This window comes from Melanerpes formicivorus, unplaced genomic scaffold, assembly GCF_026170545.1.
Source record: "Melanerpes formicivorus ecotype bairdi unplaced genomic scaffold, bMelFor1.0.p_v2 SCAF_25, whole genome shotgun sequence".
Classification (NCBI taxonomy): Eukaryota; Metazoa; Chordata; class Aves; order Piciformes; family Picidae; genus Melanerpes; species Melanerpes formicivorus.
This window is the reverse complement of record NW_027142377.1, coordinates 10904786-10928943: the sequence shown is the minus strand read 5'-3', so window position 1 is coordinate 10928943 and position 24158 is coordinate 10904786. Positions and strand designations below refer to the sequence as shown.

Below are 24158 nucleotides of genomic sequence, written 5' to 3'. Positions count from 1 at the left end.
AAACACATCTCTAGGGTGGAGAAAATAACTGCTTATTTCAGCAGAAACCTACTGCTTGAGTGGCATCCTTTTGAGTATGCACTTTTATTTTCTCAACAGCATTATGTCAAGTTAATGCATCCTAAATGGAATTTGGCAGCATGCTGGTTTCATCTCATTTTACCCCAAGGCTTGCACACATTGTGACTGTATGTTTTTATGGTCCCTGCTCCTCCCACAGGTCAGCACAAAGCTGCCCAAAGATTGTCTTCATATGTGTGATACTTTTTAGGTGTTGAATTGAGTGATAAAATTACTGTCACAATGCACAATGTGTTACCAGTATTTCTCTGAACTTGAGTACTCTCTGCACTGAGGTTGATGCAAAATATTCAGCTTTTTTTGAAGGTGATCATGCAGCTTGTAGTCCAAGATGGATCGAAAGAGCTGTGCTTTGTTCTTCAGGGGAAGGATGCTTTTTTCCTGCCTGTTGTGTTTTACCTCCAACCCAAAAGGTGTCCATATACTGTTGGCTGAGTATTTTTATTTATACAATGAGCACAGCTTCAAAACAGGTCGGAATTTATGTAAGGAGTAACAAATCACATGGAAAAGACTCTTTCTCTCAAACAATCACAACTCCCCCTCCCCAAAAACAAGCTTAGAGAGAGAGACATTCCCAAACAGGTTAAAGTTGGGTTGCCTCTGATGTGATAATGGTACATGGAAAGAGTTATCCTAAAGTATAATTACTTAAGGTGTTCACAATTTTTTAGCTCAAACCAAGAAGTTGAGGTTTAGATGAGAGCAAGTTACAATGTATTCCTTGAAGCTGTTTCAGGCAAAGGAGACTGATGAATCTTCCAGCCAGCCCTGTCTGTGTGGTGTATTATGTATGGCAGATCTCTGTGCCATAGGGCCAGCCTGTTATAGTAGGTACTCAGATTAACAGCTTTAAAAGATCCTTAGAACAATTAACTTGTTAAAAAACAAAGACCTTCAGATTTCATTCAGAAGTGATTACCCTTATTAATCTGATTTTCTGCTCGCTTCACATTTGGAGACTGAACTAGAATGCCATGTGAATGCAATGACTGGCTTTCCTTACCCAATACCCAGATGGGTATCACCACCATACCTTCTGCTGTATCTCCTCTCTTCATTTGTTTAAAGAGTGCATCAGCACACATGTGAAATCATAAATACTGTAACCATGCTATAGGCTTTTTCAGTGCTAGGATTTTAATACAGATTACAACTGATGCTTCCCCCTAGTATTGTTTCAGATTTCTTTTGATCCACTGTATTAGTAGTGTGTCTTCATTTTTAATGCTCTCCTTTTTTTGTTGTTTTGTTACATACAAGACATACAGGGAAAGTGGCAGCATGTAAATCTCCTGTGTATGTTGTGATGGGGAAATCCTAGGGTCTAGAGTACACAAAATCTTTGAATAACTTCTCAAAGGGGAAGTTCTGTGGCAGCTTCAGGGTACTTGTGAGCCCTCCTCCATCCTGTCAATAGTGGCAGCATAGTTTTGAAAGCTGCTTTTGCATTTTTTTTCTGAAATGAACAGTATAGATTTTTAAATCTTGGATTTCTAATTCTCTTGTCTAAACAAACCCACCAGTAGCAGATTCTTACCTTCCTCTGAGCCTTCTTTTCTCTTCTTGGGAGCAGTCCTGCTCATTTGATTTTGGTATAGCATCCAACTCTGTTTCTTCTGAATTAGCAGTCATCTAACTGCACACATTAGCTTCTCTGTTCAGCTTCCTCCCTACCCAATTCTACTGGATCCAGCCTGTCACCTTCCAAACCTCATTATTTATCATTCTCAAGCAGCATTGTTTCTGAAGGTATCATTTTGTTCCCTTTGGCCTTAGAACAGAACATTTGTGGTCTCACCAATTTATTACCAATGCAGACAGCATCTATTATCAGAGAGACATTATGCTGTGTGCTCTAAAAATATGAGTTGGTTATCCCTGTCTGTCTCAGTCCAGAGAGGGAAAGAGACTCAGTTCTTTTGAATATTCCCATGTTATGAGATTAGAGGCACAAACAAGGCCAAAATATCACCAGCGAGGCTGTTTATTACACAAATGAAGTGGATGGATCAGAAGGAGAGAGAGAAAATAGGAAGAGAGAGAAGGGGAAAGGAATTATATTACCACACCCCTCACCCCCCAAGAGAGTTTGAGTCTGTGGAGGAAAGGTGCTGCAGCTTTGGATGTGGAGGAGATGTGGGGTCTGTAGAGGAAGGGTGCTGTAGCTTTGGCTGTAGAAGAGATGTGGTCCTCTGGGCATCCTCTTCAGCTTCATGAGTTGCAGCAGGCGGAACTTAGGACACGGAGAGAGGGTTTCTCTTGGTCTGCTTCTTCCAGGCTCCATGGTGACGTGTCTGTAATTTTTTTCTCTCCTGGTTGGTATTCTCTCAATTTTTCTTCAGAGCAGCATTGCCCCAGGCTTTTCCTTCTCTCGTGTTTTCCTTCTCAGTGGCATTGTCCTTCTCCTGTGTTTTTCTTCTACTGAACCAGTAGTTGCTCAGGTCTTTTTATACAGCTTTTAGTCCTTAGGTATGTGTCCAAGTATTGTCCCCCAGGAAATCATCCTTAGATAAGTGTCTAGGTATTGTTCCCCAGGAATTCTTCCTGTGTATTCCTTTGTGTTTGGACAGGGGTCTGGAGGAAACAGGGCGGGGACACACACACACATGGATGGGACTCCGCCTCCTCCTTCTCCATGTACACATCAGGGGCCAGGTGATGAACCCATTGTCTCACCATCCTCCCTTTCTGGGGTACCAGATGGGTGGGGATGACCTTGTTTTATGCATATTCCCAAAGGTATCAATGGCAGTGGCCCCAAGTCCATTGTCTGGGCCAACAGCAAAGGTGATTTTATCTTTGTTGAGTCACATCAGGAGAGATAAGATTGAGTCTCTCACACTGTCCCATACAAATTTTTGATAACAGTAGTTGTTCTTTTTCTGTCTAAATTGATGTAATTCTCCACACCCCCAACCCCCTTACTTCTACCCTGTTCTCTAAGATCACATGTCTCTTCTCCCTCAAGGTGCCCTCCTCTCCCAAACTCTTATTCCATTTTCTCCCCTGCCTGGCTCTTGCTACATCCATCTGTGGTTCTCTGCCTTAGTGCTGCCTGTTCACCCCACCTGTGATTTAGGCTTCTCTTCCTACTCGTGGGTCTTGGCCATTTTAGGTGGCCGCCTTGCTTAGGTGAGGACGAATCAGTTGTCACTTGCACTGCTTTACATTTGTGCATGAAGACCTGTGAAGATAGTGGGTTAGACTATGTCAGTTTAAATCTGCAGTTCACTCACTGCTTTATAACTGTGCATAGGTATGTGTAAGCTTATCATCAAGATAATCATTAGTAACAGAACTTTTATTTGCTGTATTCGCAGTATCTAAAGAACTGAAAGCCCTCTAATGTCTGCCAGTATCTTCTCTTTCCTGGAACTCCTTTATCCCATAACCTGATATAAGCAGTTTTATTTTAAATGACTGGAAAGAAACCGTTAATGCTTGTGTTATGTTTTAACTTGCTTTCCTTTGGAGGCAGGGAATTGTCAAGTAAGTACTAACAACACTGAGCACAGAAAAAGCACAGATTGCTGTGAATGTACAGGTTGCACTGGTCAAAAAGGGTAAATACAGGCAATTTGCTACGCTGCAAATTTCTGGTCTTGACACTGTATCAGAATAAATCAAGTGTAGTCACAGACTTGTTAAAAATTAAATGACTGCTTAAAATGTTAACAGTTTAATGCTGCTTTACATTTAAAATTGTGATAAGGCAATGAGTGCATACCTCTGTGTGTATACCTGTACCTGTATACATGAGTGCACAGGAGATTTGTGTTTGTGTGTGCTGTGACTAGATTTACACAAAAGCATATGTGTGTATGTTTCCCACTTGAATCTTGTGCTTACAGTCTAGTAATTATCAATCCTATCATAGCAGGAGTGTTCTCTGGCTTTCATAAAAAAAAATTTTGGCTTGCTGTTGTCATAAATTTTATCTGAAACTCCTAGCTAAAGAAACATAAACCAAATAAGTTTTAAAATTAGACTAAAACAGAAAAAAAGAGCAAGAAATATACAAGAAAATTATTATTATTTCCATAAGTGCTGATTCAAAGACCTTAGTAAATCTGGGCTCCAATGGCTTTTGCTGTTCTAGTGACATAGTGACTTTATTTGGTAAGAGAAGCAAGTTTTGTGCTAATTTCCTCCACCCCTTCTCTACTGGTGACTGCATTGCTACTTGGTCCAATTACCACTGGTGGTTATGTAATGTGACTTGATGAACCACTTTCAGAGGAGATAAAGGTACTTGTTTCCCTTGGAACACAAAAGTACAAACTGTCCTCGTAAGTAAGTTGGCTACCAGTGAACAATTGGGAGGCTAAATTGCAGGCTGAGCTAGGACAGAGAACAAGCATCCATTGTGTGAAGTTCTCCACAGTGCTTATAAGGCTGTTCCGTTTCTACCGCTTTCCATCCCTGCTGGGCGCCTGAAAACAAACACACGCATGGAACCATGTTCTCCTTCAGTATAAAATGTGCAGGAAGTAGGGATGCAGCTTCCTTTTTTCCCCTCCATTCCATAGGATCTTTAGTTCAGGGTACACCCCGGGCTGCCAGGGTACTGTGTTTCCAATTTTGTAGACTGGTGCACTCTTTAATTTCTGTTTTAGTTCTTGCTGGCATGCTTAACTAGCATGTTTTGTGCCACAAAGGAATGACTGATTGACTCTAAACGTGCTTGTGCATGAGTAAAGTGGTCAGAAGTACACCTAAACTGTATTAAGTTTCTTACTTGGCTTTGTTTGCTGCTTACAAGGGGATCAAGGTAACTCTCTTGCTTTTTTAATGTCACAAGATCACCTGCCTAATGTTCTGTGCTAGCACTTAGTGAGCTTGCTTGCTTGCTTGCAAAGTGGGTTAGTGTGTTTACCTCCAGCTTTGTTGTCTTTTTTAGAGCTCAGGTTTTCATGTTACTTACTCTTGAGATAAGTATTCTATGTCTTGCATGAAGTGTTCCAGCTGTGCATTTTGTCAGCTGTTGCCTTTAATACCTTCCATTACAAATGCAATTCCAGCAAAGGCAGCTTGCTCTAAGCAAAAGGGAATTCATTTTTCTGCAGCTGACTTTTGCAAAATGAGGACTGATGGTAGTTACAGTACAAGGGTGAGAACAATCTAATTTTTATAGAATAATTAATCTCAAGTTTGCCCCTTTTTTTGGATCTTAGGCTGTGGAAATGCTTTCCACTTGTGAGTGTTTAGTAAATGACTGGAGGCCAGGCATTTTTGATTTTTACTCACAGAACCCTGCTGTTGTTTACCCCTCTCTCCAGAATTTGCCATTAGAGTTTATAGGCACACAGTGGGGTGGGTTTTGTACTATCAACAGTAGCCATTGAGTGAGGTTTTGGAGCGAGCATTAAACCTTATCCATTTTCATTCTACTGCCATCACCACTTCTGCCCCAGATCAATACATACAGTTGCGTCTCTTCTGTAAGCTGAGCATATTATAGATGCATAAAGAAGCTAGGCTAGGTTTCTGTAGGTTAATTTCTCTAGTAATCCATTGCAATTCTTATGGCTCTTTCTGCCATTGACAGGGTTAGAATTCACCCTCATGAATTTCTGTTCATGGAAAGGGAGAATCCTTATGTGTAAATTAACACAACGGTCATCTAAAGTGGAGTCTGTGCAGCAGGCTTTTGATTTTGTAAGGTCACTAATTTACAAAGCATGAGCTCTCTCCTCTTAGGTTGGTGCCTCCTTTTTGTTCTCAGAAGGATTAATTGTAGGGTTATCTGTCTTGGAAGTCCATTTGCACAAAGGGAGTTTTGTTTCAGTCTGTGTTCTATATTTGTCTTTTTAGCTACTTTTAGCAATTGCAATTATATTAAAATGCTTTGCTGGCCATAGTGTCTGTTAAATTAACATGGATGAGTGACTCATACATTTTGACATATAACCATTTTACCTCTAATATGATTTGGAGAAGATTTTAATGAAGTCATGCCAAGGTTTTGTGATGGGTTGCTCAGAGAAGCGAGGCTGGGGGGAGGTCAGCTGCCAGCTGTAGAAAGTCTTTTACACAATTTTTGAAAGCAACAATTTACTGTCACTTAGTATTGAAGGATTTTCCCCATGTATTTAAATCATTATGATTAAAAAAAAACTAAATTGCTGTACAGTGGTCTGTTCTGACACTCATCCCCAATATCAACATTGGTGTTGTCTCTGCTTTTCCCATCCAAATGCATATGATTTCAGTTTATTGTACAGCTCCAAGGGGGAAAAAAAACCCCAACACCACCCAAAACTGGGAATTCAGCTCATAGAGTTGCACTTAGCCATTTCCTGTTCATAGTCAAAACATCTGCTGTGGTTTTGAAGGTTTGTTTTGATTTCCAACATATTGATTGTAATCTTTTTTGCAATGTTTGTTTCAGGCCACCAGTTAGCAGAGCTGCTCCTCAACCTGAAAAACTGCAAAAGAACAACATCAACAAGAAAAAGAAACTGGTTGAGGTCAGGCTTAATACCTTTTCTTTTGCCTCAGAAGTAATAAGCAATGAGGAAAATCCATCTCTATTTTGAAGGCAGCTAAAGTCATGGACAAAGAGAAAGGAAGGAATTTTCTAGAAAGTGCTTTCAGCTCTGGTGGTGAACACCAGAAGATGCAAGACAACAACTTCTGAGAAAGAATCTCTGAGTTAGGGTGTTAAAGCTTACCACTAATACCAGATCATTCCAAACCCCAGATTTGTCTCTTAATTTGAAGGGCATGTGGACCCAAAGTGTATGTCTGTCCAAAGCAGAACCACCCTTGCTACCTAACCCCAAGGGATGCACAGTCAGAAACTCTACTTTCACACAAGAAAAATCACTTGCAGGATTTTGAAAGATGACATTTGCTCATTTACTTTAGAACATCCATTTCCCCCCAACCTGCAGGGCCCCCAGAAAACTATTTTCAGTTTCTGCATAATGTGCTGAATGAGGAATAGTCTGTGATCTGTGTGGATGACTGGCAACAACTGCCTGGTCTGTCAAGAAGTCACATTGTTCCAAGGGGACTGTAATTATGTTTAGGACAGATTCAGTAAGTCTGTCTTCTGAGCTAAAAATCAACTATAACAACAATCCATTACCCATGACACTTGTTCTGGAGGAAGTTTTGTTGGCAATTGCTTGCTGTGAGCTGAAATTACGCCTCCAATTAATGCAGAGTCATTCATAGCCTGCTTTGCTTCTTGTAAGGACTTCAAGACCAGAATTTGGTTAAAATTTGACAGCTTACAAGAATGATTTTTGAGGACTCTGCAAGCAGAAGTAAAGATATTTGCAAATACCTGATCCCCTACATAGCTATTAAACTGTGATGGGCAGATTAATGCAATTGGGCCTTTTCTGTAAGTTGAGTATATTATGAATGGAAATCTATAGAAAAAACATTTACAGCTGGCTGAATTATCAAAGAAATAACAATATAAATGCAGTGCCCCAGCTGACCAATTAAAGCATTGTAGATTGTCTGTGAGAATGTCATGGCTCAACAAATTAGCAGAGATCAAGTATTGGTTAGTCATTCTACAAGGATTTTTCTAGCTTTTACTTTAGAACTGTGCTTATGGGACTCCAAACGCTGTAATCTCCCTGTTGCTTCTTTCATTTCACTCTTGTTCTCTCTTTCTGTTTTATTTGCTCAGGAGCTGGCTTTAGACCATGTGTTTGGATACAGAGGATTTGATTGTCGCAACAACCTTCACTACCTAAATGATGGTGCTGATATTATTTTCCACACAGCTGCGGCAGGCATAGTTCAAAATCTTTCTACTGGTAATTCAACTTGAAACAATGCTTTGAGATACAAAATGTAGAAGTGAAATATTTCTGATTAAAAGTCTGAACTTTTTAACATTACTGTAACTTTCTCACATTTTTCATCTTGATACATAATGGGGCTGGGGGGGAAATAGATGACTATTCTATCAGAGTGACAGTTCCTTCTGTTCAGGTCATCCTGTTCCCTTCAGCAGGTAGAAGCTTCAGCTAGGAAGTGTCATAAAAACCTGCTCTGTTTCTGCTAAAATCCCTGCTGAAGATGCAGGAATGGCTTTCTCAGAGGAGAGACCCTGGGTTATTGTCTCATATTGAGTTGTTATCAAAGCATTCCTCCGGGGAAGGGTACATTTTGATGTAAGGCAGTGTGAAAAAGCTAACTCTTGATATTCTGTACTTCACTGGTGGTGGTTCTTTGATACTGTTGTGAATAAAACCATGTTTGAATTTTAATAGGTAGTCAGAGTTTCTACCTGGAGCACACTGATGACATTCTCTGCCTAACTGTGAACCAGCACCCAAAGTATAAAAATGTTGTGGCTACTAGCCAGATCGGTAGGTGACTCCCCGTACGATAAAGTTCTACTCTAGTATTTCCAGGGGCACTGATCTGGGCTTTTCTGTGTAGGAATTTTACCAGGACGTACCAGTGCTACTGTCCTCAAACTTACTCTTTGATTTTAAAGGGGTGATCAAGCTTCAGGATTTTCATCTCTGTGAGTCATTAGAGTTTAGAGTTAATTGTAGTATAACCGTATTTCATAGCGCAAGCTCTGCTAAATTGCACTAATTCATCTCATTAATCTGTACTCCTAGGATTTATAGAATTCCCTCTTTCCTTCCTGTATCCAAGGCACTTGATTAGCAGTAAAGCGCTTAGCAGTGAAAATAAAATGACAAATATTTCCTATGCAGAAGTACAAAAGCTATCCAGAAAAGGAAGGAAACAGTCTGAGATCCCAGCAGAATTTGTGACACATGTAAGGGAGCAGTTGTGAAACCATAAGTATTTATGTCTGTAGTATTGACAGGGACAATCCTGATAAATTCCCTAGGGCCTTTGGCAGGAGTAAACACTGCAGTGGAAATGCAGGATCATTTGTTCCAAGCCTTGGAAAAATCTGTTGCCTTTCACTTCAACTGGCTTAATGCTGGGATAATTCACCTCTTGTAATTCAGATCATTCTGGAAGGAAGCTGAAGTCCATAACTTCTGTGTTAAGAACTTCAGCGGGGACAGGAAAATCCCATAGATGAACACCTTGACAAGCCACCGTGCTAAGTGCTGTCATTTCAGTTTGAATGTGCAGTAGCTCCCAAAATCTGTACATATTGTCAGAGCACCAGTTCAAAATATTGCTTTCTATGACATGGCAAAGGTGACTGTTAAAGGCTGGCTTTCTGTTGTGTCAGTAAGAGCCCATGCAATCAGTGCCTGCTGAGTGTGGTGGATATTCTGTCACTGCACATTTAGTTCACTTTTAGAGTTAGCAATCGTTAAAAACTGCATGCCTTTAGCATTTCTTTTAAAACTGAAAGGTACTAAATATTGTTGCTATATTTGTGTATAAACCCCAATATACTCAAACCAGTTCAACAATATTCCTGCTTATTTGCTTTATTGATTTAATCCATATCCATTCTCAAATTTTTAATTTCCCCCCTCTCCCCCTCCCCCCGGTGCTGATGCTGGCCCTTCAGCATTAGAAACATGACTTATTTCACCTGTTGTTTTCCCTTGGTGCTTCCTCATTTGCCATTGCTCTCACACTGCAGGTGATATGACAGAATTCCCAGGTAAGGCTGATTCCTTTGTGAATTTTAGTCAGCAGAGTTCCTTCAAAGTGTCATGTTGCCTCATTGTATCTGTGTGAGTTGCGGATACAAGCGGAACAGCTGCGATGGTTTATTTTGCATGAGGGTTTTCATCACTGTTATGTCATTCTTCTAGAATTTGTCTTCTGTCATGAAATACTATCTCCCCCTATCTCCTGCAAACTGTGACTTCCTTATTTATTTCTTTTTGGTAGTGTTAATTTTAAACAAGGCAAAACTCCACAACTTCCAAATGTCTGTTTAGGTTAAATGTCCTTGCCAATGCTTGTTTTGCATTGAGGATTTGCAGAGGCTGAATTAATTGTCTTTTAACACATCTTGTTGCATGTAGGTACAACCCCCACAATTCACATCTGGGATGCTATGAGTAAGCAGACGATTTCAATGCTACGTTGCTTCCATACTAAAGGGGTCAACTATGTTAACTTCAGTGCAACTGGCAAACTTCTGGTTTCAGTGGGAGTTGATCCAGAACATACTATCACAGTGTGGAGGTGGCAGGAAGGTAACTCTGGGAAAATTGTATTCCTTCAGCCTTGCAGAACTGTGTACAGTTGTTTGCTTTTCAAGCCTTTGGAATATATTTGTGTCATTCCCTAAGTCACATCATCAGTTAAAGGAGATAGCAAAGTCCTAGAAAATATGAATAAGATAAATAAGTTTTATGCTTCTATTATGAATAGAAGGAAGTTAAGGAAATAATGTTGTTTACTATAAAGTTCCATGAAATTAAAGGAAGTATTCTCTTTTTCTTCCTGAAATACTTGGCCTTGGAATTCTGTGCCAAAGGCAATTCTGTGCCTTTGGGAAGTAACTTACAGAAAGGAATTGTCACCTTCAGAAATGATGGAGGGGAGAGGAGAAGCACATCAGCTCCTTAGCTGTGTTCTGTGATTTTGCGGGACGGTAACTCACTGAGGATATACAAAACCTCTGTGCTGCTACTGCACTGACCCAGGAGACAAATCATGCTCTGAAGATCTAAATCTGCATTTCCTGTAGTCAATGCAATAGAGTAGGCAGGCAGCTTTCAGCTTGTGTGAATTAAGATGTTTGATACACTAAATGGGATTGCTTAGTGCTCAGAATCTGGGACACAGTTCTCTAATCCAATATGAGGCCAATTTACTTTATAAAATTGTATCAGAGATTCATTTTGCAAGTAAATGTAACTTTATTTTTATCCTTCCCTATTAAAACAGGGGCCAAAGTCGCCAGCAGGGGAGGACACCTGGAGAGGATATTTGTTGTAGAGTTTCGCCCAGATTCAGACACTCAGTTTGTGTCTGTTGGGGTAAAACACATGAAGTTCTGGACGTTAGCTGGCAGTGCTTTGCTGTATAAGAAAGGAGTCATTGGTTCCATGGAAGATGCCAAAATGCAAACCATGCTTTCTGTTGCCTTTGGAGCGGTGAGTTCCAATTACTTGCTACAGAATGTTACGTTTTTATTGAAACCACGAGTGTCAGTGTCCTGTGCTGAAATCCAGTAGTGTGGGCAGTGCGAGACCATGGAGCTCTTGCTTGTTTGGTAACATTGGAATTTAAAACTTGCATGCCTGTCTACTTTTGCTAAGCAGGGTTGGATTTCTCTGCTGGTGAATCTTTTGTATTAATGTCTGTGCATACCTACAGGTTCAGCAGCCATGGCTTTTAGTGCTCTACTTTGCTAGTTGTGTAGCAGTTTGCTGGTTAAACAAGCAAAATGTGGTGGTGTTTTGCTGCTGCTGGTGGTGTTTTGCTGCTGCTGGTGGTGTTTTGCTGCTGCTGGTGGTGTTTTGCTGCTGCTGGTGGTGTTTTGCTGCTGCTGGTGGTGTTTTGCTGCTGCTGGTGGTGTTTTGCTGCTGCTGGTGGTGTTTTGCTGCTGCTGGTGGTGTTTTGCTGTAGGCTCTGCCATTTCATTTTCTGCTAACAGTACTTGGTATGACGTGTGCTAGTACATAATACTCTGCAGTGTGCTCACTAAGGAGCTATAGCACCATGTTTCAGCTTCATAGGTAACAAAAATAATGCAAGCCCCTTGGCTCTTTGAATTGCCCACCCTGGACAGTAGTACTACCGTGTGAAACGGGAGTGTATAAAACTGGGCACCCAAGTCTTCATCTTTCTGTCCAAACAAGTGACATTGTTGTCAAAAAATGCTTAATCCCAAGTATGTATTTCTGCTCTGATGGCATTAGTCCAGTATAAAACTGGGGTGATGGAATGGGCAGTGAAGACCCCCAAAGTGATTTTTAAAAAGCAGCAGAATTTAATATTGGAAGAAGCAATTTTCTGGTTTGTGCTTTCCAAGTAGAAACAGACTTTTTCTAAAACAACAAAAGCTTCAAAACCAGATGAACCCTGATCCATTAGCGTGTGTCATTACTGTGGGATGGGTTTTGCTTCCTGAATCCCACTTAAAGTCCATGCCACAGGAGTATATGTAAGAGTAAATTGCTCTTAATAAAGCCTTTAGAGCAAGTTTCATGGCTGTTATAAGTAATGACACTATTGCTGTGGTACATAAAGTAGGTAACTGCTTGAGTTAGTTCTGTGTTTAACTTCAGACACTTTATTTTCAAGATCTCCAAGGAGCTGCTTGCCAGTCCAGAGATTCTGACTGACACATACTCAAAGAAATGTCACTTAGCATTCAGCAGGGGTAACCTGCCATCTGTCTCACCAGCAGGACACTGACAGAGCACATGTGTCTGAACGATCTCAAGATGAGGTGGATGAGGTGAATGTGCCCTACACATATGCTTTAAACATCTGAAAGAAACACCATTAGAGTGCAGGCATTCAACTCATTGGACTCATTCTCTCAATGCAGATGGTTTTAATGCCTACGTTCAGTCCAGTTGACTTTCCCCAGGAAATTCAGGAGCTTAAAGAATTGTACTTCAAGCTGAAGAGAAATGCTAAGGTATTTACTATATCAGAGATGGTTGCTGTTTGTTTGCAGAATAACCTTACATTTACTGGTGCCATAAATGGAGATGTCTACGTCTGGAAGGATCATTTCCTGGTAAGACTTGTGGCAAAAGCTCACACAGGGCCAGTGTTCACAATGTACACCACTCTTCGAGATGGACTCATCGTCACAGGAGGGAAAGAGAGACCGTAAGACACATCATCTTCCTAAAGTGCACAACTTGTTTTTCTGTCTCCAGTGCCCTAGACACACACACTGCCCCCCAGAGATCCATGGTATCTGTTGTCTAGCAGTTTCAATGTAAATTTTATGTCACATGTCCAGGCGCTGTGGTAAGTAAAAGACTAATCAAGCAGGGCACCCAAGGATCACAGCAATGTGTGTTATGGCTTGCTGTGAACACCTGTGTAAGATCCTGCCAGCCCAGCATAAGGGGCTTTGCTGAATTTTATAGTCCTGTCATACTACAGACAACCTCTCCCAGTGGACACTCTTGATTACTCACTGCTTCAGTGTGCTAGAAGTAATGTCTTAGTGTCTTGGTGGCAGAGATTTGAGCTTAAGAGAACAAATTGGTTGTTACCAATAAGGCCTGATACTGTGTAAAACATGAGGTGTGATAGCATTTAGATTTGTACTCTTTGCATTGCACAAGTCAGGTCCCTTTACACACAGTACAAGGTGATTCACTGCATGTTTGTCTGATTCAACAGAAAGAATACCAATGGGATTTACAAATGGAATTTGTTGTATCTTGTGCACAAGGTTCAGTGGGTAACACTGAACACTTTTTTTCAGCACTAAAGAAGGGGGAGCTGTGAAGCTATGGGATCAAGAGATGAAACGGTGCCGAGCATTTCAGCTTGAGACAGGCCAGCTTATTGAGTGCGTGCGCTCCGTCTGCAGAGGAAAAGTGAGTGAGCTGCCACGGCAAATGTGGCACTGCCTGTTGTTCTCGGTGGAAGTTGAGTGGTACACATAGAGAAGAGGAAGCTTTGTCTGCCTACCTATTGACATCACCTTGTCTTCCTGAGCTCAGTAATGGGCTTTAAACTGCATGAGGATCCCATTTCTCATGCTTGGTGCTTGCATTTACAGTCAGCAAGGAGAGGGAAAGGCACCTGAAGGACAGTGCTCAGTGTAGGAGATCTTTCACCAGGGTAGGACCTTGTCTCCTGTCTTTCTTATCGAATGACAGAAGGATTTTAGGAACCTGCTTTTCAAGGTTTATTTCCCATGAAATGTAGACACAGCCTGGGTGCTTCAGTTAGGCCAAATGGATCCTAGCCTTCTTTTTAAGTCACAAATAAAACAGCTCTCAGCTGCTGCTGAGAACTACTGATTGAGTTTTGGTAAAGTGGAAACCAATAGCAATAACGGAGTAATCTGACACGCTAAAGTCACTCTTGTGTGTGTTTAAATTGAACCTGTAAACATTGTGAAAGGAGCAAGTGATGATGATTCAGAAGTGTTACTGCAAATGATGGGTGGCTGTGCATGTAACACTTCATGAAAGTCTCAAGGCTGTGACGTGCTCTTTGACAGCCCCACTGAGGCATGTAGGTTCTATTTCTAACCACGCTGCCTCTTTGTGCTTTTCCCGAGTACTTGCCAAGGAAGCTCCAGCCATTTAGGTGATGACAGTCGAGCTGAAGGTCAGGAAGTGTGCTCTTACGCAGTCTTAACTGCACCTAAACCCCCAGGAAAATTTGTTTTATTGATGTCCAAATATGATATTTAGTTACCTCAGAGAGATGCCAATGTGTCTGTAAATAACTCTTCTGCAGTACATTGGTACTCACTGCTATTTTCTGTTTTGCTGACAGTCCGTCTCTTATTCCTTCTTGTGGCTACAAACAGGGGAAAATTTTAGTGGGAACAAAAGATGGAGAAGTTCTTGAAGTAGGAGAAAAAAATGCTGCTTCAAACTTGTTGATAGACTGTCACATGGAAGGGGAAATCTGGGGCTTAGCAACTCACCCCTCAAAAGACATATTTATCTCTGCAAGTAATGATGGAACAGCAAGGATCTGGGACCTGTCTGACAAGGTGAGTATTACTGTATTTAAAAGGCTATGATTGAAAATCATTATCTTATACAGCTCTGCATTGTTCTGCCAAGTACGTATGCACTTCTGAGCATGTAGAGAGCCTTGTAGAGAGAGCAGTGGTACTGTTCTGGTTTGGTACAGTTCTTTTCTCTTCCAAGGGAAGTTCCTGGGTGAGGCAGTGTGCTGCTCTTTGCAGATGGCTCTCTTTTGGGGAGAACTGCAGTGTGATGGAGTGCCTCTTGTGGTGTGTTGCTGTTTTGATCTAAATGTACAGGCTGGCCTGGATTAAGGAAGCATTTTACTTCCATGCTGACAGAGACTGTCCTGTCACTATCCCTGACAATAAGCTCCCTCCTTTCTAGTGTCTTTCTTCTGCTGCTTTTGTGTAGTTCAGGATTATTTTCCCTTTCAAATCCAAGTGCATGACACCAAACTTTCTAAAACAGTAACAAATAAAACAGTGTTTTAAAATAACAAAAGTTTCTGCCCCTGCTAGTCTACAGACACCTTTCCTAAAGGTCATTACCTGAGGTAACAGGGATAATACAGGAAGTAAATATATTGTCAAGGCAATCAGCTAAGCGAAAATGCAGGAACACTCTAGTATGTTTTCACAGAGCTAATCAAAGGGAAAAAGCCTACCCTGCTCAGCAGGGGCACCAAAATCACTTTTAGGACAAATCAGAAATGGGTATCTTTTTCAGCCTGGTTTGCTACAATATTCTTTCTGGTGTCAAAGTCACCCTGCAGCAAGGAAAATACACACACCAACCTCCCAGCTGAACTACGCCTATACCTCTTAGTCCGTTCTGTGGTATATGCCTGGTGGGGTGTGATTTTTGGCGGGCTGATATCCCAGATCTCTGTTCAGAGGTAACTGGTGACCATTTGTTTTTAGTAAGTGAATTCTACACTTTTTGTGGAAGCCTCCCATGTGCTTGGTAGTTTTCTTTAGGGGAGGTATGAGCCTGTTGATTTTGTTGTCACAGAAACTGCTGAACAAAGTGAATCTAGGTCACCCAGCAAGATGTGCTGCATACAGTCCTGATGGTGAAATGGTTGCAATTGGCATGAAGAACGGAGAGTTTGTGATTTTACTTGTAAACAGCCTTAAGGTTTGGGGCAAAAAGCGAGACAGGAAGTCTGCAATTCAGGATATCAGGTATGTCAGACATTTCAGTTGAAGTTCTCTAAGAATACAGCCCTTGCCCCCAAAGCCCATCAGGTCCCACCTTGATTTCCATTTTTGTTATTCTGTGTTTGTTGAAGCCTGCAGGAAATTGTGAAATGCATTTCCTGTCTGACTGGTGACTTCATGCATACCTAAAGCATATATTTAGATATAACTAAAGAGTATCTATCTTGTATTTCCCACCCCCCCCATTCAGTTATATCCACTTGAATATAGTAGTCTGTACACTGTCGAGCTGTGATGACAGGAATTAATATTAGAGCACATGTTAAAACTGCAGTTCCTGTTGCTCGCTCACCGAGTGTGCTGTGTGCATTATGCAATGCAATGCTGACATCAGTTCACTGCATACAAGATTCTCAGTCTTTCTTAGCTATTTCTTACGCATCAAGGTTTGGGTTCTAGCTCAGTTTCCAGTGAAACAAGAAAATGCTAACACAAGCAAAAGAAAATCCTGGCACTGAACAAATATATTCTATCCTTTCCCCATGCTTTATTGTCTAGGATCAGCCCAGATAACAGGTTTCTGGCAGTGGGTTCACAAGAACATACTGTAGATTTCTATGATCTCACTCAAGGTACAACCCTAAACCGAATAGGGTACTGCAAAGACATTTCAAGTTTTGTCATACAGATGGACTTCTCTGCAGACAGCAGATACATACAGGTATGTTTGTGTTTATTGTGTCTTACCCATTAGCAGATATAATGACAGGAAGGAAGGGTGAATGAAACTTTCCAAAGTTGTTCTGAACTTTCAGTGCCCCCAGAATCTCCTGAGGTAGGCTGGACAACTCGGATCGCCCCTAGGATGTTCACAAAGCAGTATTTATAATCCACTCTACTTCTCAATACTTAGCTGTTGCCCTTGGGTTCTGTATCTGTTAGTATGCTAAGGGCCAAGTATTCTCTAAGTTTGAGGGGATGGGTACAGCACCAAGAAATAAATAGTGGATTATAGTGGAAAATACAGAATCAGTTATCCCCTTCCCCAGGATAGGGTGCATATGATAGCTGGATTAAGAGGGGAGGCTTCCTTCTGCAATGTTTCTGATTTAGTAAAATTGGGTTGAGATAAACTAGGGAGTATGTAACTAAAAGGGAAATGTGTCAGCTGTGCAGTAAGCAGCATCATCCTGTGACACTGATATTACTTCATAGGGCATAGAATGAACTCCAACTAATTAGGAAAAAAGAGATGTTTTATTTTGATTTCCCTGTAAAACCTGTTGAGCCCACCAGTGCTGGAAATCTCACAGATAAAAGGAATTATGTATTTATGGCAAAGTTAGTAGCTTTTCCCTTTCCTACCTTCAGGTGTCAACAGGTGCCTATAAGCGTCAAGTACATGAGGTGCCGCTGGGAAAGCAAATCACAGATCCTGCTTTAATAGAAAAGATCACGTGGGCCACATGGACCAGGTAAAACAGCCCAGGAAGAAAGTTCTGCCTGTTCAGGCATGTCTGTAATACAGAACTAAGCTCAGACTGTGTAAACCAAGGGCTTGGAGTGTCCCCAGGGCAAACCTGCAGAAGAAAAGCTGAATATATTGAGTAAGTTGTGGGTACCATTAAAATATCTTTCCTGATATGGATTCATATAGGACCCTCCCAGTGCTGACAAAACCTCAGCTGTGCTCCTACTGTAGAAAGTGGCACGGGCCAAAAGCAGCTCTGCCAGTGAACGGTGGGTGATTAACACAGGCAGGTTTGAAGAGAAGACATGAACCCTCCTACTCCTCTGCCTGGCTATAAGGAAGCTGAGGACAGCTTGTGGGAGTGGGGCAGAGGCATCAGACAGCCAATACATGAGTAAAATAGGAATGACTGTATAGAAATTCAAGGGAAGAAGAGCTACTTCCAAAAATACATCCAAACAAGCATCCCCTCATTCAGGACCTTACAGCAAAGAGAACATTGCTGTCGAAAATCCCTGTGGGAGTGGGTAACAGGTGCAGAAGGAAAGGAAACCATAGCTTGCCCAAGCTGCTTGTACAAAATAACGCAAATGGTGTCACAGGAAGTAAACCTCAGCCTTTATGGGTAGAGATGGTTTCAGAGTCACACAAAGAGAGTATGGTGCCCTCTGAGAATCCATTCAGTGCAATGTCTTATGGCCTAACACTTTCTTCCAACTTGGTTTTGGAACAGCATTCTTGGAGATGAAGTCATTGGAATCTGGCCACGAAACGCAGATAAAGCAGATGTCAACTGCGCATGTGTGACCCACACGGGCCTCAACATAGTCACAGGAGATGACTTCGGTCTGGTGAAGCTATTTGATTTCCCATGCACAGAAAAATTTGTAAGTGGGTATTTCATTCTAATCTCACCAGTTTGCTTTCCCCAGTTCAGACACCCTATCTCACAGATGTCAAGATGTCCCAGCAGGCAATCGCCAGGCAGCTCCCAGCCAGTGCTGAATTCCTGTTCCTCTCCCAACAGGCCAAACACAAGCGGTATTTTGGGCACTCGGCACACGTCACCAACATCCGCTTTTCCCATGATGACAAGTATGTCATCAGTACTGGAGGAGATGACTGCAGGTAACTCTTTGATCTGAGCAAAAATTTATCTGTGTGTGCCCACAGCAAAGCATTTTACAGCATTCTCAGCCCGCTCTGCATTCAGTGAAGCCTGTTGCTGTGTGATACTTTCAGCTTTTCTTCCTCTGGAAGTGCTGTCTTGTAGTCACTCATGCCATTCACAAGGTCATCTCTACTAGGTAAAGCAACTTGCACTGGGGTTTCTTGTGTTTACCATACCAGGTATCAGCAATGTAGCCCCTTGCCTTGCTCCCTGCAACAGGGCAGATGAAGCATGGGAGGCATACTTGTACCATAGCTGTTGCTGTGCAACAGCACTGACCTCTTGAGGCTCTGGGCACCCCGTAGTTGAAAGAGCCCTGGCTGCTGGCACAGGAACTGCTTGGTGTGTCTGAAGAACATTTAGACCAGAGAAAGACAGCTGGTGGGGGTGTCAGTCACACAAAAATAACTGAACAGCTTGCACCCAGCAAAGGCTAGGATGGGAAGTGTGGCTGAGCAGGAAAGAGACTTAGAAAGGCATTTCAAATAACAGCAGGCTTGAGCTTGTGTTGGGGTGGTTTGGGGTTGTTGTGGGTGTTTTCCTTAAACAACAGGGGAAAAAAAGAGGGGGGGGGGAGTAAGTTACACACACAAAAAACAAAGGCAAGCCTCTGTGTGTGTATGCCCATGAGATTTCTGCCAGAACCCTTTCTACCCCAGTCTGTCTGAGCTTCCAGTACTGCCCAGAAAGATGAGGAACAAAACCTGCACGTGGTTAAAAGACACACTGTGAGAGACTTTCTCAACAGGACAATATAGAAGAACCAAAAAGCAACAAGGTACGAAATGAAAGGGCACAAATTCTCACAGGAATAAGCATCAGGAAGCCACAGTCAAGAACCAGGTATTTGCAACTGCTTATTCAGCAGGAAAGATACAAACCATAGACTGCAGGATGGAGTGATTTTTGCCAATGAATGATACAGCTCATCTTTTCCAGAAGCAGGAAACTGAACACTGATGTATGTTTTCTGCCACTGGGTTCCCCTCAGTGAGTCTGCAAGGCCTGCAGCAGGTATACAGTGCCTGTTCAGTCCATTTACCTCCGACCCTGGAGTTAGTTTACCTCTCCTTACAGCACAAGATGAGCTGTTCTTCAAATTCAGCATTCATAATCTTTTGTAGAATGCTACTGGAAATAAAATACCACCCTTAATAGATGGTCTGATTTTCCACTTTGGGGGAACAAGAATAAAAACAAGGCAGTGCTTTTAAAAGGGGGTTGCACAGGGGATAAGCATGAAGTTCTGTCAGGGCAAAGTGGCTGCACAGGCAGAGAGACTGCATTTATCTCAATTCTCACCCTGCAGGCTAGAGGTTACATGAACTTACAAAAGCTTATCAGCTGCCATCTTCCAATGCTATAGTTATGAGGGCTTCTTGATTCACAGTGTAACTAGACAGAGTATTTCCAACTTCCAGGCAGTCAGTAACACACACAGTAGTTACAATGCCTTTAACCCCCTCCTGAACAAGAAGTGCATTTGCAAACTAGTTCACGTCAGGGCTTCATCTTGCTTTACCTGACACCTTGCTGTAGCTCTGCATTCATAGCCCTGCATGTGTATGTAACACAGCCTGTCACTCCAACCTAACGCTCTCAGTCCATTTCTTGTAGCGTATTTGTATGGCGCTGTCTTTGAATGGAGACTCCTGCTGCTGCCGCCACCACCACGGGACTGCTCTGGACTGGACAGCCATCAATGCCTCTACCCCTCTGGCTGCTGGAACTGCCACACAATGCTGCATGGGTTACACATTTGCAGATTAGGTACAGGAATTTACTGAATGTGATCTTGTGTTGAAAGAACAAGAGCCTTGAGAAGGAAGCTGAAGTTTGAAAAGAGAATCCTTTTGTAACCTGGGTAGGCCAAAACAACAACCAGTTCACTCATAAAGCTGCTTTTGCCTAATACTGTGTTATTCAAACCCTTCAAGCGTTTTTGAAAGGGAGCACCCTGAGACCAGGCTGAGCCATTTCATTTGCATAATTTCCAAAGCTGTGGCTCGAGGTGGTGGGCTCTAACCACACCTGCTTAACCCTGCAATGTGGTACACTGAGCATGGTGGGGTTCACACTTCAGCTTTCAGTAATCAAAGGAACAAAGTATCTTGGGTTTTTTTTTTAAGTCTATTTTATTTTTTCTATATATGTATTTGGCAAATGTTTCTATCCATGAAGTGCCTTTGAATAATTTTCTAGTAGTACAGGCTAGTCTTGCCTCCCACCAACTGCTTTCAACACACGGTGCTATAATTTTCACACAGAGGAGGGCTAACCATTAACACCTTGTCCAGCTGTGTGCTCATCCTGATCCCTGTTCTCTGCTTTGGTTTCTAATACCTTCACCAGTGAATGCCAAAGTGTTTCTGACAGCAAGTAGGTAGGTGCTGCAGCACTAAGGACAAAGTGCTGATGGCATTACACCTCCTGATAAGCTGTTCACTGCTGGTTCCTGAGGGTAGCTTGACCACAGGCAGAATGTGAGGGCTAGCTCAAACAGAGAGTAGAGGGGGAGAGCATGGAGAGAGTTGGTTAAAGGTGTTTGAACACAAATAGTGAGGAGGGCATTCCCCAAGGGTTTCTGCCCTTCCCTCTCCATGGGAACTACTGTCACAAGCACAGTAGATGGACACTGCCTAAGAAGTGGTTTGAAAGCTTACAAGAATGACTACTTCCCATTCTGGAGGGGCTTCTGAAGCCATACAAAGGACCAGCTGGTATGGCACTAGTGGGGACTGTGTCTTTCCCCCATGGCTAGTCCCATGTGGCTTGTAACTAGACCATAAATCACTCTGATACCAGAAACCCACCTGTCCTTGAGAAAAAGCATAATCTTCCCTAAATTTGGACTCCTCTTCCCCTCATCACTCCTCTTGCACCTCATGCAGCCCCTTTGGCTGTGGGATCACAGGGCAGGAGGGTAGCATGTTGAAAGGAGAGTTGCCTCTCTGTGTAAGTGGAGAGGAGGAGCAGATGTTCACAAAAGGCAAGTAAAGCTGCTCAATGGCTGCCAACAAACCTTGTGTCAAAACCAAGAACTACAAACAGTGGAATTTGGAGCATGAAAAATAAGTTCAACTTTTTTCCCAGGAACAGGAAATCTTGGGTAATGTGAAAACACTTCTGGCCTGGAAGAACATCTGTTTTGAAATGACCTTTCTTTTAAGAAGACTGTCTGTTAATCAAAAGAAGGGAAGGCCAAAATGAAACAGACTTACATTTAGTCTTTGAAAAGCAACCTTAACTAGTGCTTTAGTCCCAGTTCAGGAAAATGGCATGGCGAACTGTGGAGACTTCCTGCCAATCCACTTCTGCTGCCCAGCTGCCCAGTGCATAAAAAGGTGGCTGTTGGCTGCAAGAATACCCAGTTAGAGGAGTGGATCAGTGTACATGTAACACACAGAAGTGCTTCAGCAACCTCAGAGAATCACCTTTTTTTTAAAATGGAATTTATTAATGCCTTATATTACTACACAGAAGATCAGTTTGTCAGATACAACACAAGGCCCTATGCAGTCTGGTTTTTTAAAGACACTTTCTTGCTCAAGTCATGTAACCCTGTTAGGTGGTGATCTCAGCAAGCACCTTCTTTGCCTATGTTGTAACAATGTTTGCCTTCCTTCCACACCGATTGTATCCCAACTCAAACCAGTTGTGTGGCAGAACAAAGTAACCAACGCTGATGTGGAATTTATCTTAAGCAATAGTGTCTGTCAGGAAAACGATTTGTATGTTTGTACATGGTTTGGCTTTATGTATAAAATGTTCAGAAGTAATCATGCAATATATTGTAAACTAAACCAGTAGTGCATGAATTTATTTTTCAATGGTCAAGATGCCATTAATTAAAAAAAGTCTGTCTCGAATAAATTTGGATACAAGTTTGCAGTGTATTCAATCTCTTCAAATCATATCCAACATGCTGACCTGAAAAGACTGCGACTTTCTTTCCAATCTCCTTTAGAACAGGGCATCATACATTGTCTCAAAAAGAAAAGAAACCACGGCTCTGCACTTGTTCAGCAGAAGCTAAAATGTTATTTCACACTTCACTAACAAGCTCACAGCACTGAAGCGTCACTGAGCTGCTGGCGCAGCTGGCAGTGGCAATACAGGGGCCTCCAATATTCAGCATGGAGGCAAGAGCCTGTGCTGCACAGCCTATGCCTCACTGGGCCAGCAATTCCATATGCAGAACTGAACAAACTGCTTCACTCTCCACACACCAGAAAAAAGGTATCATGAGAAATCCACCTACACACATTGTTATACTTCTGACACACTAATTCCACCACCATATACAATGGATATATATAATCATGAGGAACTTAAGATAAACGCAAATATATTAAACTTGCCTCAAAAAAGCAAAATACTGGAATTATTTGATGTCTATAAGCTTTATTGATACTGGGGGTTTGGGGCTTGCTGCGCTTTTTTTGGTTGTGGGGTTTATTTTTGTGGTTGGTTGGGGGTTCTGTTGTTTGGGTTTTTTCTTTACATTTCACAATGCATTCCACAGACTTAGTTCAGTACAGCTTAAATTGCAAGTGTAGAAACTTTGACTTATTTCTTACATAACAAGGTTTTAAGTTTCCAAACACCATCTGCAGCGTTAGATATTCAGTCCACAGATTATCAGAGTTTGAGAGACTGTAGAGTTATTCACTCAAGATCGACCACTGTACGTTTGTGCAAAGTGTGTCTGCTGCAATTTGAATACCTGTGGAGGTTCCTTTGTTCATTCCTCTCCTGTTGTTTTAAACAGATGCTAGTGTTTACAGAGACATTTTAGGTTTTCAAGCTTGTGAGCTATGGAGCTAGTCCAGAAACCAGTCAATTCTCTGAAGTATCAAGCACTGTGGAACAGCTGAAAGATCTAAGCTTTGTGAAACACATACATATATATTGGCAATTGATAAAACAGTAAAATCACAATACAGCTATACTCATACCAAAAAGGCAAGGTTTCCCAAAAACTTGCTAAGATGGAATAATTCTTCTAGAACATCTCATTTTATAAAATCTGCATCAACCTACACAGACCACACACAGTGCACAAACTGCGAGGTGCCCCCCTGCTCCGTCTGCGCTACACCTCTCCCGGGACGCAGCAGCAACTACCGCTGATAAAGCAAAATGTACAGCTTTCTCAAATCTTTTGTATTAGCCAGTGCTGCACACAGGATAAAGAAGGATGATTAGTTTTTAGATCCATACATAGCAGCTTACAATACTTAAGATGATGAAACACATGGCAGTCAAAACAGTTATTTTCCTCAAACACTGCGTTGCTAAAAAATAAAGATCTGTGAAATTGCACTGCAATGTCAAGGGGTTTGCTATTCCCTGACCCTCCCCATGTAAATCCAAATGAGTAGTTTTTTTTCCCCCTTAAAAGATGAACTTCCTATTGATAAGTTGCTTTAGACTTTTTATTCAGTTTTGCGCTTCAACCCAGGGATCTTTGCTTGGATCCTACAAGAGAAACAGGAGAGGAAAAAGAACAGCATTTAAGTGACAAAAGAAGGTGCAAATGCAGTCTTAAAACCAGTAACATGCAGAAATAACTACCACAGCAACACAAAACTATTACACTCAAAGCAATGAAATGACTGAATTACTTCCTTCACCCCTCAACTGCTGAGGGCCTCAGGCGTCAGTAATGGCACACAGGTTTCTATTAGAAACGATGTAGGAATAAC

General features: G+C 41.9%; 2 protein-coding genes across 16 annotated transcripts in view; one reads left to right on the top strand and one right to left on the bottom strand.

Moving 5' to 3' along the window:
* The window catches only part of EML6 (EMAP like 6), a 95280-nt gene extending 72306 nt beyond the window's left edge, over positions 1-22974 (top strand). Inside the window, exons 28-44 of one of the 11 annotated variants that reach the window (XR_010989152.1) lie at positions 6476-6554; positions 7736-7865; positions 8325-8423; positions 9644-9664; positions 10035-10208; positions 10906-11114; positions 12650-12807; positions 13418-13532; positions 14480-14668; positions 15660-15832; positions 16367-16529; positions 17180-17283; positions 18013-18166; positions 18307-18407; positions 19110-19293; positions 19390-19464; positions 20068-22974. Coding sequence is in view for 7 of the 11 variants with exons in the window: in XM_068153303.1 (XP_068009404.1) it covers positions 6476-6554; positions 7736-7865; positions 8325-8423; positions 8555-8584; positions 10035-10208; positions 10906-11114; positions 12650-12807; positions 13418-13532; positions 14480-14668; positions 15660-15832; positions 16367-16529; positions 17180-17283; positions 18013-18166; positions 18307-18407; positions 20068-20092 (1903 nt within the window). In the remaining 4 variants the exon portion in view is untranslated. Of the gene's footprint in view, positions 1-3558; positions 4846-6475; positions 6555-7735; positions 7866-8324; positions 8424-8554; positions 8585-9643; positions 9665-10034; positions 10209-10905; positions 11115-12517; positions 12611-12649; positions 12808-13417; positions 13533-14479; positions 14669-15659; positions 15833-16366; positions 16530-17179; positions 17284-18012; positions 18167-18306; positions 18408-19109; positions 19294-19389; positions 19465-20067 lie in introns of those variants that run through there. The other 10 variants (XR_010989154.1, XR_010989153.1, XR_010989151.1 and 7 more) reach the window with 10 other exon arrangements.
* The window catches only part of RTN4 (reticulon 4), a 45783-nt gene continuing 44459 nt past the window's right edge, over positions 22835-24158 (bottom strand). For all 5 annotated transcript variants that reach the window (XM_068153314.1, XM_068153316.1, XM_068153318.1 and 2 more), the window contains one exon: positions 22835-23931. In XM_068153314.1, coding sequence (XP_068009415.1) covers positions 23889-23931 — 43 coding nt within the window. In that variant the 3' untranslated portion in view covers positions 22835-23888. The remainder of the gene's footprint in view (positions 23932-24158) is intronic.